Source organism: Mesoplodon densirostris, chromosome 4 (assembly GCF_025265405.1).
Source record: "Mesoplodon densirostris isolate mMesDen1 chromosome 4, mMesDen1 primary haplotype, whole genome shotgun sequence".
NCBI lineage: Eukaryota > Metazoa > Chordata > Mammalia > Artiodactyla > Ziphiidae > Mesoplodon > Mesoplodon densirostris.
In genome coordinates, this window is record NC_082664.1 from 164,732,620 (window position 1) to 164,753,023 (window position 20,404).

General features: G+C 42.6%; 1 protein-coding gene across 3 annotated transcripts in view; it reads left to right on the forward strand.

The window, feature by feature from the left end:
• The window catches only part of DHTKD1 (dehydrogenase E1 and transketolase domain containing 1), a 53,051-nt gene that overhangs the window by 17,558 nt on the left and 15,089 nt on the right, over nt 1-20,404 (forward strand). For all 3 annotated transcript variants that reach the window (XM_060095421.1, XM_060095422.1, XM_060095423.1), the window contains 6 exons: nt 3,922-4,191; nt 8,809-8,980; nt 10,179-10,377; nt 12,776-13,088; nt 14,270-14,354; nt 15,052-15,191. In XM_060095421.1, coding sequence (XP_059951404.1) covers nt 3,922-4,191; nt 8,809-8,980; nt 10,179-10,377; nt 12,776-13,088; nt 14,270-14,354; nt 15,052-15,191 — 1,179 coding nt within the window. The remainder of the gene's footprint in view (nt 1-3,921; nt 4,192-8,808; nt 8,981-10,178; nt 10,378-12,775; nt 13,089-14,269; nt 14,355-15,051; nt 15,192-20,404) is intronic.

Genomic DNA, 20,404 nt, shown 5'->3' on the forward strand with positions numbered 1-20,404 from the left:
TATGTTTTCCGCTATTCATGTACAATTGACTGTAAAAGAATAAAACCAATGGTAATAACTGCTTTTAGAAAACCGACTAAGCATATGAGCCATTTGTCCAGGAGACAGCTTAGTTAATTTTTTTTTGATTTGAATTTTCTTTTATTTGTTCTTATCAGTTATCTATTTTATACATATTAGTGTATATATGTCAATCCCAGTCTCTCAATTCATTCCCCCCCGCCTGCTCCCACTTTCCCCCCTTGGTGTCCATACGTTTGTTCTCTACATCTGTGTCTCTGTTTCTGCCTTGCAAACTGGTTCATCTGTACTGTTTTTCTAGATTCCACGTATATGTGTTAATATACGATATTTGTTTTTCTCTTTCTGACTTACTTCAGCTTAGTTAATTGATGAAACCTGTTGCTGTTGGATGGCCCTTTTCTTTTTCCTTTTGTTTGTTTATTCTTTTGGCCGTGCTACGTGGAATGTGGGATCTTAGGTCCCCAACCAGGGATCGAACCCATGCCCCCTGCTGTGGAAGCACAGAGTCTCAACCACTGGACCACCAGTGAAGTCCCTGGACCTGGCATTTAGGTTGATTTTCTGTATCAACTTACAGAGGTTCTTCACTCAGGGAAGTTAAAATTTAGTTTGTTTCCTATGGATGATGCAAACAGATAAATTCTGTTTTTCGGAAGCATGCTTCCCCTATTTCATAAAAATCATTCAAACAAACACAAAGATCTGTGCAATTTGATACAATTTTACCTTACAAAAAAGTCATTTTTACCTTCCACTTATTTGCAGCTTATAGTTAATAGATTGTATGAAACTAGTAACACACTGTTATCTCAAGAGACCCCTCTAAGTGAGTGGTTTTATGGGTTATTGGATCTTGGTGTTCCTGTTCTGTCCAACTCAGCTGCTCTGTAAGTCTCGAAAGACTTGAGGGTCAGGACGGAAGATTCGATGTCAGGGAGCATCAGAGGGACTCAATGTCTGATAAGGTTGTAGCCATTACGCATGGATAAACCTCATTACCGTTCTTGGCCGGGAGATTAAAAATAATTATAAACGTTCAAGGACCTTTCAAAGTTAGATGGAGTTAACGGAGCCTGTGGAAGGATGTGTTATCCTTGAGAATATTAGAAAAAACACATGGGAACCCTAGTACGCTGTTGGTGGGAATGTAAATTGGTGCAGCCCCTGCAGAAAACAGTATGGAGGTTCCTCAAAAAACTAGAAATAGAACCACCATATGACCCAGAAATTCCATTCCTGGGTATATATCTGAAGAAAATGAAAACACTAATTTGAAAAGATATATGCACCTCAATGTTCATAGCAGTATTATTTACAATAGCCAAGATACAGAAGCAGCCTAAGTGTCCATCAACAGATGAATGGATAAAGAAGATGTGATATACACACACATGCACACACACACACAATGGAATACTACTCAGCCATAAAAAAGAATGAAAATTTGCCATTTGAAACAACATGGATGGACTTGCAGGGTATTGTGCTTAGTGAAATAAGCCACACAAAGATAAATACTGTATGTTGTCACTTACATGTGGAATCTAAAAAATAAAACAAACTAATGACTATAACAAAAAAGAAACAGACTCACTAAGAGAACTAACTAGTGGTTACCAGTGGGGAGAGGGAAGTGGGGAAGGGCAGTATAGCAGTAGGGGATTGAGAAATACAAACTACTTTGTAAAAAATAAATAGGCTACAAGGATATATTGTACAACACAGAGAATATAGCCAATATTTTATAATAACTATAAACAGTATAATCTCTAAAAATTTTGAATCACTACGTTGTACACCTGAAATTTATATAATATTGTAAATCAACTATACCTCAATTCTAAAAAAAAATTTTTAATGAAAAAATATATGTGATGTCATGTCTAGAGGCCAAGCTTTACCTTTATTATTCATACCTCAGTGTTTCTGATACTAAGAGACTGGTAACCAGCTTTGAAAAGACACCTTAGAAAAGGTAGAATATGACAGAATAAAGTAATGGACAGATGGAGACATGTGCTTAGGTACCTGCAGAAATTCTCTCTCTCTCTTTTTTTTTTTTTTTTTTTTGGCCCGCTCCATGCGGCTTGCGGGATCTTAGTTCCCTGACCAGGGATGGAATCTGCGCCCTCGGCAGTGAAAGCACAGAGTCCTAACCACTGGACTGCCAGGGAATTCCCTTGCAGAAGTTCTTAAACCAAAAATTGCATTCCTAAAGTATCCCAGACAAAACAATTACTGAAAGACACAGAAATGATTATCAATGATCATATTTGTGAGAAACACATCCATCCCTATACTGTGTGAGTTTGTATGCTCCTATTTGCAGATAGGGCAATAAGAAGCTTTTGTGAACTGGAGAAGCTTTTGGGTCATTCAAACCATTTGGCGAGTAGAGAATAACATGCTGTTTTTGGTAAATACCTTGGTTTGAGACCCAGATTTGTAGCCGAGGACCTTTAAACCATCTAGTTAATTTCTCTTGCTCATTCATTTTTTTTTTTTTTTTAAATCTCAAACTCCTAATTTATCCCTCCCCTTCCCCTTTGGTAACCATAAGATTGTTTCCTATGTCTGTGAGTCTTTTTCTGTTTTGTAAATAAGTTCATTTGTATCATTTTTTTTTCCCTTTTCTTTTTTTTTTTTTGGCCGTGCTGTGTGGCTTGCAGGATCTTAGTTCACAGGGACTGAACCTGGGCCCTTGGCAGTGAAAGAGCAGAGTCCTAATGACTGGACTGCCAGGGAATTCCTGTATCATTTTTTTAGATTCCACACATAAGTGATATCATATGATATTTGTCTGTCTGACTTATTTCACTTAGTATGATAATCTCTAGGTCCATCCATGTTGCTGCAAATGGCATTATTTTGCTCTTTTTTACGGCTGAGTAATATTCCAGTGTGTGTGTGTGCACACACACCATATGTTCTTTATCCATTCATCTGTCAATGGACGCTTAGGTTGCTTCTGTATATTGGCTATTGTAAATAGGGCTGCAATGAACGTTGGGGTGCGTGTACCTTTTCGAATTAGAGTTTTCTCTGGATATATGGATCATATGGCAACTCTGGCAACTCTATCAACTCTGTTTTTAGTTTTTTAGCTTCTTCATTTTTAAAATGGGTAGTAACATCTATGTCATAGAAGACTGTGAAGATGAGGTGACAGAATGTATGCAGAGAAGTCCTTTGAGAATTGGACAATATAGTTTTTAAGATGCCAGTTGCGCTAAGCAGTGTATGTCATCCCCTGACTAAATGGGATTAAATTCTTACTTGCCTCTCTACCTTTAACAAGAATAATACAAATTATTTTGGAAAATACATACTAACAGGTGCATTTAAGAAAAAATATTTTGCTTATTGCAAGGCAGAGGTATCGTACCATCTGCATCGGGCTAGACTCTTCTGAAAGTGTTGGAACTTCATATGACTGAACATCTCCAAATAGTTCTGTGCATTCGAGCAGTTACAAGTGTGTGCTTATCTTAATTAATTAATTTATTTAATTTGTGGCTGCGTTGGGTCTTCGTTGCTGCCTGTGGGCTTTCTCTAGTTGCGGCGAGATGGGACTACTCTTCATTGCGGTGCGTGGGCTTCTCATTGCAGTGGCTTCTCTTGTTGCAGAGCATGGGCTCTAGGTGCATGGGCTTCAGTAGTTGTGGCACACGGGCTCAGTAACTGTGGCTTACGGGCTCTAGAGTGCAGGCTCAGTAGTTGTGATGCACAGGCTTAGTTGCTCTGTGGCATGTGGGATCTTCCCGGACCAGGGCTCGAACCCATGTCCCCTGCATTGGCAGGCGGATTCTTAACCACTGTGCCACCAGGGAAGTCCCTATTGTGTGATTTAAATGAACCACCTCTTCCCATTTTTTCTTGTACGTTTATTCGGCATAGCTGATGTTCCGTAAAATGCGAGGCTTAAGTGAATTTCCGGAAAATGTCTCAGCCGCTGGCGATGTCCTGTCTCACCTGACGTCCTCGGTTGACCTGGACTTCGGCGCGCACCATCCCCTCCACGTGACAATGCTGCCCAACCCCTCACACCTGGAAGCCGTTAACCCCGTGGCTGTTGGGAAGACTCGCGGCAGACAGCAGTCCAGGCGGGATGGGGACTACTCTCCAGACGGTTCGGCTCAGCCTGGGGACAAGGTCATTTGCTTACAGGTACTAGTAGCTTCAGGAGGTGAGGCCTGAGGTTGGAAAGACCAGGAAGTAAGAATGTCCAGGCTGGTAGTTACGACAGGAGATGGCAGATGTCCCAGATGAAATTGAGATGAACTTTTGGGAAAAGAAGATTTTGGGGGTTCTTTAAAAAATTAATAGCAGATGGGAGGTGTAGTCTCAAGGCAGCTGACTTTTATTTTTGACTGATTTAAAAAAATTTTTTAATTAATTTTTTATTGGAGTATAGTTGATTTACAATGCTGTGTTAGTTTCAGGTGTACAGCAAAGTGAGTCAGTTATACATATACATATATCCACTCTTTTTAGATTCTATTCCCATATAGGTCATTACAATGCAGTAGGTTCTTATTAGTTAACTATTTTATGTATAGTAGTGTGTATATGTCAATCCCAGTCTCCCAATTTATCCCTCCCCGCTCAAGGCAACTGATGGAGGTCTTCACTGTGTTTTTCCTTTCTTGAGTTATGAATTAATTAAGGGGATATAGACCGGCATACCTGCTACTGTTAAGAGGACAGATGTCATTACTGCTCTGAAATTATAACCCTCTTGGAAACGATGTGGTTATCCGTCTGTCTAACAAGGCTGCAAGAGTCTGGATTTATTTTATTTGCTTGTTTGTTTGTTTTCCAATGAAGGTCTTTGGCATTAAGGCAAACAATACAAATTATATAATGGATTGCTTCCTCTGACCCCCACTTTTTGGTAGCCCAACAGGTATTCTTTAGAGGTTTAGATTGTGGGTCACATTTTTCTTCTGCAAGTATTCATTTAAATATGAACGTTTAGGGACTTCCCTGGTGGTCCAGTGGTTAAGACTCTGCACTTCCACTGCAAGCCGCGAGGGTTCGGTCCCTGGTCGGGGAACTAAGATCCCACATACCAAGCCAAAAAAGTAAAAACATAAATATGAACCTTTAACTACTGGATAACTACTAATTAATCCTGGATATCAGTAACTGAGTCTTCAAACCCAACGGAAATAAGTAAATCTACAAGGCAGTAGAATATTTGGCTACATATACAAATAACCACATTATCTTATTGTTAATTTTCCATGGGCCAGAAACTTGTAGTAAATAAATTGGGGGTAAGCAGAATTGGATTTGATTATGTTATAGTATTTCTAAATAGAAATCTTCAAATCATTAGCCAGACATTCTCTTCACCTTTCGCTTGAATTCATGAGACTCTAAAATATTTCAGTCACTCACATTTTCCCAGTACATTAAGCTGATCTTAAGACTGATTTCTGAAGTAAGAGGTGAAAGTGGCATTTTCTTTAAAGTGATAAGAAACTGCCCTCTTTTCTCTCCTTTGTGTTCCCAAAACATTTTGCCCTGCTGTGTCTGCCTGGGTCTTGCCTCACTCAAGTTCAAAATTCTAATTTATTGTGGGAACTTGAAATTTGGAGTCGATAAAATCATGGTGGGTGAGACTCTGGATACTACTTTTGCTGTCTGTCTTCTGTTCATCTTGGTCCTGAATGTGGTGGAAGTGGATTGTCATATGTGATCCTCTGTGTGTGTCCAAGCCCCCTGCTGTGTTTGGCTGAGCAGTTTCCACTGCCCCCAGCATTTCTTGGGGCTTATGGACCCGACTCCTGCAAAGCTTTATGGGCATCATGGAGTGTTTTCTCTTTTAAGACAGGAAATAAAATTAGCAGATGACACATGGCTTTAGTGCCGAGAACCCTAAGACTATGATAAAACGACACAAGTTATGAACAGATGTTATGTTCTCAGCAATGCTTCTCCTGTAAACACTATTGTAAAGGAGTGGAAGAGACACCCAGCTCTCTTCCTTGCTTTACTGGTCTCCTTTTACATCATTACCCCACAAGAAGTCCCATCAGCAAGGAGGCCAAAGGGTGTGGAGTGTTCAGATGCTAGGAACCCCTTGACCCTGTGTGGACCACCGTGCAGCTGAGGGTCAGACTTGACAGTGTAGCCCGGTGTAGAAAAGACAAGGATTCTGGAACCAAGAAGCACTGAGTTCAGATCCTGGCTTTGCTGCCTTCTAGCTTGGCGTGCTTGGTTCTGTTCCTCAGGTTATCTGAATCTCAGAGGTCAATGGGAGTATGTTACATTCCTTATAGCGTTCTGAGAATTAAATGAGAAGATAGTAAGTTCCTTAACCCAGGCGGAGGGCTTGGAGGGGTGGGGAAATAAGTCAAAAAAATGGAGGCATCAGGACTTTCCTGGCAGTCCAGTGGTTAAGACTCCATGCTTCCAATGCAGGGGGCACGGGTTCCATCCCTGGTCTGGGAAATAAGATCCCGTGTGCCACGCAGCGTGGCCAAAAGAAAATGGAGGCATCACAGAAGGTCTAGTCCTTGGCACGTGAAACACGCACTCTTTCTGAACCGTGGTTTTCTCATCTGTGAAAAGAACAGTGGCGATTCCCTTACCTGGCCCCTACACCTGACTGTTGAATGGATCAATGGAGATAATGTACATAGCATTGTGGAGGTGATGTAAGGGTATGTTATCACTCCGTCTGGATATTCCAAAACGTCAGTCATCCCTGTAGGCCCTAGCAATGGGAAGGTGTGGGCTGGAGATTTCGCTAAGCAAAAAGTGCTTCCTTTCTTAGCCAAAATGTTTTACCTATATACAAATTACTCTTTTAGGATGTCTTCACTGTCATTAAAAAAATCTGCTTCCAAGGATTCCTTCTATTTATTTATTTATTTATTTTTGTCTGTGTTGCATCTTTGTTGCTGCATGCGGGCTTTCTCTAGTTGTGGTGAGCGGGGGCTACTCTTCATTGCGGTGCACGGGCTTCTCATTGTGGTGGCTTCTCTTGCTGCGGAGCAGGGGCTCTAGGCACTCGGGCTTCAGTAGTTGTGGCTCGAGGGCTCTAGAGCACAAGCTCAGTAGCTGTGGTGCACAGGCTTAGTTGCTCCGCGGCATGTGGGATCTTCCCGGACCAGGGCTTGAACCCATGTCCCCCCCCTGCATTGGCAGGCAGATTCTTAACCACTGCACCACCAGGGAAGCCCAGGGATTCTTTCTTCATTCGTATTTAGGTCTTTTATTTCTGCTATTATTAGAGCCACAGTGGTTACCATATCAGGTCATTTTATTTAATTTATTTATTTATTTATTTATTTGGCCGCGCTGTGCAGCTTTCAGGATCTGAGTTCCCCGGTCAGGGATTGAATCCGGGCCATAGCAATGAAAGCGCCGAGTCCTAACCACTGGACCACCAGGGAATTCCCCATATCAGATCATTCTGTTCTTTAGCTGAGCATTTTGGCTGTTTATGATAGTAGCCTTTTATTTAATAACTTTTTAATTAAAATACATTTGTCATATAACATCATGTAAATTTAAGGTGTACAACATATACCTTATTGATATAACAGCCTTTTATACAGCATGAAGTCAGTGGAGCTCATACTTTCTCCTAAGGTCTGCAATTCCCTCATTATTTGCTTTCAAGTTTTCTAAAAAAAACTTACCCCCTTTTCTACCACCTTCTGTTTACCAGGTTTTTTAAAATTAATTTATTTTTTATTGAAGTATAGTTGATTTACAATGTTGTGTTAATTTCTGCTGTAAGCAAAATGATTCGCTTACACACATATGTATACATTCTTCTAAAAATTCTTTTCCATTATGGTTTATCACCGGATATTGAATATAGTTCCCTGTGCTATACAGTCGGACCTTGTTGTCAGGTTTTGTGCTATCATGATCTAGCAGACTTCACAAGTTCTGGAAGAGTAGCACATTTCAGCGATTCTCTCTTTTTTTTTTTTTTTTTTTTTTTTTTTTTTTTTTTTTTGCTGTACGCGGGCCTCTCACTGCTGTGGCCTCTCCCGTTGCGGAGCACAGGCTCCGGACACACAGGCCCCGCGGCCATGGCTCGCGGGCCCAGCCGCTCCGCGGCATGTGGGATCCTCCGGGATCGGGGCACAAACCCGTGTCCCCTGCATCGGCAGGCGGACTCTCAACCACTGCGCCACCAGGGAGGCCCACAGCGATTCTCTTATAATAGTGTTTTGCTCTCTCCCCAAAGCCTCCTTTCGCTTGTGTATGATATACTTACCCCCCCATGCTCCTGTCTTTGCTGTCACATCATCCTCTTTTGTGTTCACAGTGGTGGCTAATACACCCAGCGGGAATGAGGTGATGTGAGCTACACGCAGTCTCGTTTTGGGGGAAAATGATTGGGGAAGAGTGAGAGTTCGAAGCTGTGCATTGGTCTTAGTGTCTTGCAGGCTGTTTTCACGATTGCTTTACTAGAGTTGATTTTCCTTCTACACCTCCAGTCGCCCTTCCTTCTGTGGTGCTGCTGTGAACACTAGCGTGTTGATGGGGGTGTGAGAAGTGATGGGTATAGGTGATGACGTGGGGCGGAAGGAATAGGTCAACTGGTGGCGGCTGCAGGAGGAAAAGGACTGATTTAGCATCTTTGAAAGCTGCTTGAGATCAGCCTAACCATTCTAGGAAATCCTATAACTGGCAGATTTTTAGGAGGGCAGGGGAGCAGTGAGAGCATGGTTGTTTTTATTCCTGTTACTATTTGAAAACCTAAATCTCTCCATCCCTTACGTTCATTTTCTTTTTTTCTCCCCCATGATCTAGGTTCACGGTGATGCTTCTTTCTGTGGTCAAGGGATTGTTCCTGAAACATTTACGCTCTCTAATATCCCGCATTTCAGAATTGGTGGGAGTGTCCATTTGATTGTCAATAACCAGCTGGGTTACACCACTCCTGCAGAAAGAGGAAGGTCTTCCTTATACTGTAGTGACATCGGTATGTAACACAGGGAAGAGTTGATGCTGTGGAGTCAGACAAGGAATTCCTGGAGAAACTTCTAGTTCACTCAGAACAGTGAGCCTCACTGCTGGTCCCATTTTAAATTTTGGATCAGATGTGGTCAGTGGTCCCCAACAGTGTTGTTAATATTCCTTTAAAAGTCTGAGTGTGATCTTAAAATCCAAGGAAATAAAACAAGAGTAGAATTTAGAGGGTGCAACCTCAAAATGCTTAAGTATCTAGTTGAATGATCTGCTGGAATCCAGAGATAACACAATTAGTACAGCTAGAGCAATTGTCTTTAGGATATTCAGATTTGGAGTACCCAAGGTGACAGTCAAAAAGGATATGTTCAGCCAGTAAACTTGGCCAAGTGGTCTGGTTGGAAATCAGATGTGAAGAAGCAAAGTCAGCTTGTTTTAACCCATGGAAACTAGTAGTATTAAAAGAAACACAGGGCTTTTTATTATTCATTCCCTATGTCACAGAATTTCCAGAACTGTTAGACGGTAAGAACTGCTCTGTTTTTACATCCAGAGCCTGGCCTGGATGCCTTTGGGGCTACCTATATGAATTTTTTGTCATTAGTTAGGTAGAGATTTGAAAATTCATTCTCAGTCTTCTCTTTGGAGAAAATCCATTGTTTTCTCGGATACATCCTTTCATGACCCTTTTATCTCAGGAAGAAAGATAATAGTCATGATGATAATAGTAAATACGTATCAGTTATGATGTACCAGGCTCTGTTAAGCACTTTCTATGCATTAACTCATTGCCTCTTTAGGACATCGCTAAGAGGTAAGAGCTATTATCCCAGCGTTACAGACAAGGAGACTGAGATTCATAACTTTACCAGGATCACACAGAGCTGGAACTTGAACTCATGCTTGTCACCTGGCCTCTAAAGTGCAGGTTCCTTTTTTTTTCTCATAAAGTGCGGGTTCTTTTTTTTTTTGGCCGCACCATGTGGCTTATAGGATCTCAATTCCCCGGCCTGGGATTGAACCCAGGCCACGGAAGTGAAAGCCCAGAATCCTAACCATTAGGCCACCAGGGAACTCCCAAAGTGCAGGTTCTTAACACCCAAGCCAAACTACCCCTAAAGACAAGGGCTGTCTCCCCGTGCGGACAACAGGACTTGGGGGTAGGTTCATGGGTTGACTAGCCGGCCTCATCTCCAGCTTCTCTGCCTCAGGGAAGCTCGTGGGCTGCGCCATCATCCACGTCAATGGAGACAGCCCAGAGGAAGTGGTCCGGGCCACACGACTGGCGTTTGAATACCAGCGCCAATTCCGGAAGGATGTGATTGTTGACTTGTTGTGCTACAGGCAGTGGGGCCACAACGAACTGGACGAGCCCTTCTTCACCAACCCGGTCATGTACCAGATCATCAGGTACAAGGATGAAACATCATGCGATGTGCCCTTTCCCCCACAGTGCTCACATTATTATTTGTGTTAGACACTCTCCGGTAGGGCAACCAGCTTTCCCAGTGTGCCTGGGACATGAAACTTTCAATGCTCAAACTGGGACAGACCTGGGCACACTGGGATGGTCATCCTATGGGTCGCAGGAAAGCGCCCCATGTTCTTCCAACTCTACGTATTTCCTCAATGAATAGACAAAGGGTAACTTCACCCCCTCACTTAGCAGAGGGAGAACTGAACAGAAGACGTAGGCAGAGCCTTGCCCGAAGCTGCTCAGTGCAACATTGACAGGAGCAGAAACAGAACCTCCGTGATTCACTTCTGCAAGCTATAGATGTGGACCTACTTTGTGCCTTGGCAAGAGGTTACATGATGGATTTTAACGAAGTTCAGAACTGCACTGTCCAATGTGGACGCCTCGAGCCATAAATGGCTGTTGGACACTTGAAATGTGCCAACTCCTGAAGGAGATGTGCTGGGAGTGTAACCTATACACCAGACTTCAAAGACTTAGTGTGAAAAAAAGAGTGTAAATGATCTCGATAATAATTTTTATATCGATTAAGTATTGAAGGGACAATATTTTGGGTATATTGAGTTAAATCAATATATGATTAAAATTAATTCCACCTCTTGCACCTTTTCTAATGTGACCACAGGGAAATTTTAAATTACACATTGGCTTGCGTTATATTTCTGTGGGACAGCACCAAGTCAGAAGGTTCACATGATGGAGAGGAGTGTGTTACTTTGGGATTTCCTATTTATTTATGTATTTATTTATTTGGCTGCACTGGGTCTTGGTTGTGGCACGCAGGATCTAGTTCCCAGACCAGGGATCGAACCTGGGCCCCCTGCATTGGGAACACGGAGTCTTAGCCACTGGACCACCAGGGAAGTCCCAGGATTTCCTTTTCAGATGCTAGAAAGTAAAGTAGATCCCTCTTTCCTGCTTTATTTCCTCATAGACATAAATTAAAGCAGAGGAATAAACTTGATGATATTTTACGGGCCTTTCTGGTCGTGGGTAGCAGACTGCCCTTGGAAGAACAAATCTGGTTTCTCCATTTAGCTTTGAACTTAGCACCTGAATGACTTGATGTGACTCAGGACCCTGCTTTTAAAAATATATCCTGTCTACCTCTCACTTTTTTCAGGATTAAATATGATGATCAATGTGACCAGACTTGGAGGTTTAAAGTATTCAGCAAATGCAGAGTAGCATCATCGTTATTTCTATAGTTGTAAAACCCGGATGCTGAATAGTTACAGCCTTCTTCAAGCAACCTGAAACAGATGTCAGCAACTTTAGGTTCAATCCTTTTTGAAATAAAGGGATGCAGAATAGGTAGACAATATAAGTCAGCCTTGTAAATAACTGTCCAGAATTAACAGTTTGTAAGAAAACTCTACTACTCATTACTTCTGCCTGACTGTAGACAAAAGCTTATAAAGATAAATTTGTGGGCTTCCCTGGTGGCACAGTGGTTAAGAATCCACCTGCCAGTGCAGGGGACACGGGTTCGAGCCCTGGTCCAGGAAGATCCCACATGCAGTGGAGCAACTAAGCCCGTGCGCCACAACTACTGAGCCTGCATTCTAGAGCCACAACTACTGAAGCCCATGCTCCTAGAGCCCGTGCTCCGCAACAAGAGAAGCCACTGGGATGAGAAGCCTGCGCACCACAACGAAGAGTAGCCCCTGCTCACTGCAACTAGAGAAAGCCCGCGCACAGCAATGCAGACCCAATGCAGCCAAAAACAAATAAATAAATAAATTTAAAAAAAGAAAAAAAAAGATAAATTTGTTTTCACTTGCTTGCCTGAAAGAGGTGGTTACTCACCACTGCCTTTAAAAAACAAATTTATTGGAGTGAAAGTCACATGACATAAAATGAACCTTTTATTTTTTGGCTACACCACGGGGCGCGTGAGATCTTAGCTCCCTGACCAGATATCGAACCTGTGCCCCCTGCAGTGCAAGTGTGGAGTCTTAACCACTGGACCGCCAGGGAATTCCCTAAAATGGACCATTTTAAAGTGAACGATTCAGTGTGAATTAGTGTATTTCCAATGTTGTACAAGCACCCCCTCTATCTAGTCCCAAAACATTTCCCGTGTGCGTTTTTATAGCGATGTCACTCCAGAATACCTTTGACAATAACTGTTTCTGTCTCTCCTTTTTTTTTTTTTTTTTGGCCTCATTGCATGGCTTGTGAGATCTTAGTTCCCCGACCAGGGATCGAATCCGGGTCCACGGCAGTGAAAGCCCAAGTCTTAACCACTGGACCGCCAGGGAATTCCTGTATCTGTCTCTTTGATTTTTACAAATCATATTGATTTTTGTTTCCCTTTTCCTTGGACAGAGCCCGGAAGAGCATCCCCGACACGTATGCAGAGTACCTTGTGGCCAATGGACTCATGACCCAGGAGGAGGTGTCGGAAATCAAAGCCTCCTACTACGCAAAGTTAAATGGCCATTTAACTAACATGGCGCACTACAGCCCCCCTGCCACGAACCTGCAGGCCCACTGGCAGGGCCTGGTTCAGCCAGAAGCTTGCATCACCACCTGGAACACAGGTGTGCCCCTTGACCTCCTGCGGTTTATTGGCAAGAAGTCTGTGGAGGTGCCGGAGGAGCTCCAAATGCACAGTCACCTTCTGAAGATGCACGTGCAGGTAGGGAGCCCGAGAATCTCTGGGCATTGTTTGTCCATCTCTCACAGCAAGGAATTGGTGTTGGTCTGGTCTTGTTGGTTGGCTAATGCACTTGGCAAATATTTATTGTGAACCACTCCTAGCGGTGTTTTGGTACTGATCGTCAATTAACTCAAATTTTGTCTACTTCTTTTTTTTTTCTTTTTTTTTTAAATCTACTTCTATTTTTCCTCCACTTATTCTTTCAGTCATTCATTAATACATTATATATACAGGTACTGCATGCACATTATTAAAAACACAGCCATGCAGGAATTCCCTTTTTGGTTTTTCTGAGCAGTGAGCAGAAGACACCTTCATTTTGAGGAAGGTGGTTGGGGTTTGGCTTAAATAAAATAAAAATCAGCACACATACTCCTGAAAGGCAACCATTTACACCCTTAAGCATGTTGAGGTTTTACATGTTGTCTCATGTTAAGGATGGATTGACAAACTGTCATGGTTTGCCTGTGGTTTCCTGGAACGTGGGACTTTCAGCGCTAAAAGCAGGAGGAGAGCGAGGAGATATAGGTCTTCATCGTTCTTGAACTTGGATGAAGACATGATGAACTCTGGATTATTTTTAAAACACTAACTTCGTTTATAAGTTTCTATTATAGGTATAGAGACTATTAAAACAATCTGTGTACTCACCATCAGGCTGAAGATATAGAATATTACCATGACCGTTCCTCTCTCCCCTCCCTGACATCTCCTCCTCCCATCCATCTGCCCGGTTAACCGCTCACCAGAGTGCCGGTTTGTTTTGCCTGCTTTCAAACGTCATGTACTCGCTGTCATACTCTGATGTTTCCTTCTGCACTATCTGTCGTATTTAATGTTATGTTTTTGATTCTTAACCATTGTTGCCTTACATTTTTTTTTTTTTTTGCGGTACGCGGGCCTCTCACTGTTGTGGCCTCTCCCGTTGCGGAGCACAGGCTCCGGACACGCAGGCTCAGCAGCCGTGGCTCACGGGCCCAGCCACTCTGCTGCATGTGGGAGCTTCCCAGACCGGGGCACGAACCTGTGTCCCCTGCATCGGCAGGCGGACTCTCAACCACTGCACCACCAGGGAAGCCCGCCTTACATTTTTTTAACTCAATGTGAAAAAGCATGGGAACTCTTAAAATTTTCTTTTCCCCTCCCATTCAATTTTACAGTCCAGAGTGGAGAAAGTGATGGATGGAACAAAGTTAGACTGGGCCACGGCAGAAGCTCTTGCCCTAGGCTCATTACTTGCTGAAGGTAAGACATTTCTGTGTAGCTGCACAGCAGGTAGGGGGTGCTTTATATGACATTTCTTATATGTGACGCCTGCAGTTTTGAGTTACAACTACCTTGTATTGTTTTTATCGACTAGAGAGGTTCTCAAACGTGTTAACATTTCTTACCTGAAAACATTATTTAATCTTGGTATAAGTCATGTTGACAATCTTCATCAGCGAACGGACTATGGAAACAAAGGACTCAGTGCTGGATGTATTGGAAAGACATTTTCCTTTAAAAATTGTAGGACAAATGATGACTCTTCATTCTTAATTAGACTACGGAGTTTTGAATATAGGACAGGTTTGTTTTTTTGTTTTTTTTTTCCTGTGGTACGCGGGCCTCTCACTGTTGCGGCCTCTCCCATTGCGGAGCACAGGCTCCGGACACGCAGGCTCAGCGGCCATGGCTCACAGGCCCAGCTGCTCCGCGGCATGTGGGATCTTCCTGGACCGGGGCACGAACCCACGTCCCTTGCATCAGCAGGCGGACTCTCAACCACTGCACCACCAGGGAAGCCCAGGACAGGTATATTTTAAGAAGGATAATCTATTGTCCTAAGGACAGTTCTCAGGATGAGCTGATGTATAAGAATTCAGGGTCACCAGGCCTTATTATTACTTAGGTTATTCATGGGAATCTGGATTTTTTTCTTTTCCTTCTTGCTTGCTTTAAGGTTTTAATGTCCGTCTGAGTGGCCAAGATGTTGGCCGTGGAACTTTTAGCCAGAGGCACGCAATGATTGTTTGCCAGAAGACCGATGACACCTATATCCCCCTGAACCATATGGACCCTAATCAAAAGGGGTTTCTAGAGGTAGGCTGTTTTATTATCTAGTATAAACCTCAGGTGCTGGTGATTATAGCTACATGCTTCTTAGACCAACTAGAAACAGATGTTGGAAACTTTGGGTTCAGTCCTTTTTGAAATAAAGGAATGCCGACTGGGTAGACAATGCCAATCTATGCACTTGGAGTGGAAGTAACAGACTAGCGAGTAGACTAGAGCTGTTTTATTCTGGCTACTTATCTGTAATCATGTAAATGTCAAATGGGCGTTCATTTTGTCAGTCCAAAATTGATTATATAACCTGCTCGTTGCTGAATTCATTAAAGTGAGTCAAAGATGTGGATAATAAGCCAACATTTCTTGCCAACTTAAAAAAAAAAACCCACTGACTTAAGGTTACTTTATTCTCTAGGGTTTAGGGGGCTTGATGAATGTATCCATTGCCATGCATTTCTCTGTGCCAGTTTGCTGAATTAGATTCATTAGAGTCAAGAGCAGGGCCTGGGTCTTTTCATTTTTGTTTCTCCAACAACTAACATAGTGCCTGGCACATGGAGTTTATGAAATTATCCTTTAAGGTATAATTAGTGGTGTGTCATCTTCTTTCCTACTCTAGCCATTTGTTTGAGAGTATTGGGTTCACTGATACTCGATTTTTTTTTTCAATAAATTTATTTATTTTATTTATTTATTTTTGGCTATGTTGGGTCTTTGTTGCTGCGTGCAGGCTTTCTCTAGTTGTGGCGAGCGGGGGGCTACTCTTTGTTGTGGTACGCGGGCTTCTCTTTGCGGTGGCTTCTCTTGTTGCGGAGCACGGGCTCTAGGCGCGCAGGCTTCAGTCGTTGTGGCACATGGGCTCAGTAGTTGTGGCTCATGGGCTCTAGAGCGCAGGCTCAGTCGTTGTGGCCCACAGGCTTAGTTGCTCCGCGGCATGTGGGATCTTCCCGGACCAGGGCTTGAACCCGTGTCCCCTGCATTGGCAGGTGGATTCTTAACTGCTGTGCCACCAGGGAAGCCCAATACTCAATATTTTTTTTAAAAATTCACTTTGTCAAAAGCAAGCTTCCAGGACAATTACTTAAAGGACATGCAGCTCATCTTTTCTTTAAGTTAGTCTAAAATCCCCTCCTTGATCAGTATCAGATTGGTGACCTAGATACTGAAACATTTCGTATTTTCCTCACCCAATGTCTCTTATTGATTTGTAATTTGATATATAGTATCAGTTAATTTTGAATATTGCTATTTAGAAAGCCCCAAGTAAACGTCTCACATCTGTTATGGGGATACTGTCAAAGATTTCGTTTATTACCTAACACTTTGTCCTTTATATGAAGACCCTAGTGGGGGCTCCTGCTTGATCTTGGTATTGAGAGTAGTTGTAGTTCCCTGAGCAGTGGCTCGTCTTTATTGTGTGTACATCGAAAATTCTGCAACCGATCAATCTTCCCTTATCAATAATGGCTTCTGGGAAGGGGTGGAGGCCATGGCGGCCTCAAGAAAGCAGGTCACCAGGTTGTGTGTTTTCCCCGACCCTGTCGGGTGTGTCAATCTATTTATTTTCTTTCTACCCACCTACTTTTTTTTTTTTGGCTGCACAGCGCGGCATGTGGGATCTTAGTTCCCCGACCAGGGATTGAACCCGTGCCCCCTGCAAAAGAAGCATGTTGTCCTAACCACAGGACCACCAGGGACTTCCCTGTCCACTTACATTTAAACTATCATTTTGTGTATTACCTGTATGTACAGGCCATCTTAAATAATTTTTGGAATAAATGAAAGCATTAATAGATTCAACAAATTAATGTAGATAAGGGTATACAAGTATATGAAGTACAATAGATGCACAGGAGAAGGGGCAGCTAGGTTACTTGGGGATTAAAAGGAGGAGCTTTAGAGAGGAGGCCAGATTTGAGCTGGGACTTGAGGGACATTTGGAACTGCCTAGTCTAGTAAATGTAGGGAGAGCATTCTAGGTGGACACAGTAGTGCATACGTAAGCTGTGAAGTAAGAGGCCCTGACCTCATGCTCAGGGAACTACATATAGCTTCATGTGACTGGAGTTTAAGCTGCAAAGTGGATACAGATGTAAAAGAAGAGACGGGCCAGTCAGGACTACCCACGCTGTGAAAGACTTTGAGTGTTATGTAAAAGAGAAACCATGGAGGAATTTTGAACAAGTGATCAGATTTCCATGTTAGAAAGAGCACTCCTGATGATACTTCGGAAGCCTGAGCTGAAGAAGGGTGAGACTTAGGACAATTTCTAAGGAGGCTTCTCAGTCATCTAGGCAGGAAATCCTGGAGCTGTGAATTAGGGCAATAGCAGTGCAGAGGGGAGATGGGGCCAAGATTTGAGAACTAGTCAGAAAACAACAGCTATCAGCCTCAGTGGTAGGTGTAGGGAGTGAAGAAGACCAGTCCTGGTTACCTCCTAGCTCCCTGACTAGGACAGCTGGCATATGATGCTGGCATTTACCCAAATAAAGAGTGAGGGAGAGGAACAGGTGTGGTAAGGAAAGATGATGGACTAAGTTTTGGACATTAAACTTTGACGTAGATATTTCAGGTAATTAGATATGCATGTCTGGAGTTAATGAAGGAATCTGGTCTTGGATGTCTATTTGGAAGTCATCAGGATGCAGGAATGTTTGAAACCACAGGGGTGGGAGAATCTCTCTGAGAGAAAGCAGAATGAGAACAGATAGGGTCCTGGGAAAAACAACTTTTAAAGGGCTGGCAGAGGAAGCATTTTCCCAAATGAGCGTCCAGAAAGGCAGGAGGAGAACTTAAGAGTCCCTGTGTCATTGAACTTAAGGAGGGAGGAACCTGAAAAGAGGAAGACTAACATGGCCATTGGATTTGGCAACTGGAAGGTCAAGGTTGACCTCCTCTAGAGCTATTTCTGTGGAGGGGGGAGAACAGAAGCTAGATTGTACTAGTTGAAGGGTAGACAGGGGCTCAGGAGGTAGAGACAACTAGATTAGATAATTCTTTCTAGAAGCCTGACTGTTACAGGAAGCAGGAGCTAGAGAGCACTGGCCAGGGGAATATTCCTTGTTTTTTGTTTTTAATTTATTTTTTTGGCCGCACTGTGTGGCATGCGGTATCTTAGTTCCCCGACCAGGGATCGAACCTGTGCTCCCTGCATTGGGAGCACAGAGTCTTAACCACTGGACCCCCAGGGAAGTCCTTTCTTGTTTTATTTTTAAGCTTTTGATTGTTCATTTGCCAAGAGGAGAAAGCCAGTGAGGAGAGGTTCAGAAAAAAGGAGTTTGGTGATGAGCCGAGTGAAGAAGCAGAAAAAAGGTATGGATTAGAATATTGAGTGGGTGTGTCAGCCTTGGGTAGGAAGGGAGATGGGGAATGAGGTGAAGACGCGGAGGTGCAAGTAAAGCACTCAGTTCAAATCCCGTTGACAACAGACTCATGGATCTGAGAAATACAGTGTCTCTTTTCAAGTTAATGTCTTATAAAGATCATAATTGAAATCAAATAGAAATCAGGAAAGGTAAACTATGCATAATCCCGCCATACTAATACATTATCTGTTTTCATTTTTTGTTATTGTCATTGAGTGCTTATCTGTATAAATCATGCATTTTTATGGTGCAATGAAATTTTTTTCATTGCAGAGATGAAATTTTTTTTGAGTTTTTTTTAATTAAAAGCTTTATTGAGATAAAACTCATAGAATTCAATGTTTCAATGTGTACAGTTAAGTGGTTTTCAGTGTATGCAGTGTATGCAACCATCACCACTATCTAATTTTAGAACATTTTCATCACCCCTGAAAGAAACCCATACTTATTAGCAGTCACACTCCATTCCTTCCTTCCCTCAGCCCCTGAAAACCACTAATCTACTTTCTGTTTATGTTGATTTATCTATTTTGGCCTTTTTATATAAACAGACTCATAAATATGTGGCTTCTTATGACTGGCTTCTTTCACTTAGCATTGTGTTTTCAAGGTCCATCCAAGTTGTAGCATGTGTCAGTATTTTATCCCTTTTTGTTGCCAAGTGCTATTCTATAAATATGTAACTTAAGGACTTCCCTGGTGGTCCAGTGGTTAGGACTCTGTGCTGCCACTGCAGGGGACATGGGTTTGATCCCTGGTTGGGGAAGATCCCATATGCCTCGCAGCATGGCCAAAAAAAAAAGTAACTTAAAAAAATTTTTTTAGAAAAATGTTGAAACAAACACAAAATTACAAAAAAGTTGGATGTATAATGCAAAAGGAACTTTTTCTCATTCTGAGACATTAGAGCCATCCAGATGGAAACATCAGGTTGCCAGCCTGATGCCCTACATGTGTATTTCCTACAAACTAGGTCATTCTCCTACATTACCCCAATGCAACCATCCAAGTCAGGAAGTTAACACTGAGACATGAAGACATCTGGTCCACAAACCCAGTTCAGAGTTGTGCTGCCTTGAACTGTCATATCTGTTTAGCCTCTTCAGAGATGTCATTTTATGTTCTGCTTTTTTTTTTTTTTTTTTTTTGCTGTACGCGGGCCTCTCACTGCTGTGGCCTCTCCCGTTGCGGAGCACAGGCTCCGGACACACAGGCTCCGCGGCCATGGCTCGCGGGCCCAGCCGCTCCGCGGCATGTGGGATCTTCCGGGATCGGGGCACGAACCCGTGTCCCCTGCATCGGCAGGCGGACTCTCAACCACTGCGCCACCAGGGAAGCCCTATGTTCTGCTTTTTTAATCTTAACATATGGTGATGATTCTTTTGCTTTATCATGCAAACAGGATATTAGAATAATGGATTCTGAAAGGTAGGCCTTTTTCAAGTAACTTCCCCCCCTTTGTTTGTTTGTTTGCTTTTAATTAATTTTTATTGGAGTATGGTTGCTTTACAATGTTGTGTTAGCCTCCACTGCATAAGAAAATGAATCAGCCATACACATACAGATATCCCCTCCCTTTTGGACTTCCCTCCCATTTAGGTTACCATGGTGCATTAGGTAGAGTTCCCTGTGCTATTCATATTCAGTATGTTCTCATTAGTTGTCTATTTTATACATAGTACCAATAATGTATATGTGTCAATCCCAGTCTCCCAGTTCCTCCCTCTCCCCCTCTTTCCCCCTTAGTATCCATACATTTGTTCTCTACGTCTGTGTCTCTATTTCTGCTTTGCAAATAAGATCATCTATACCATTCTTCTAGATTTTAAAAGATATTTATTTATTTATTTTTGACTGCATCAGGTCTTAGTTGCAGCA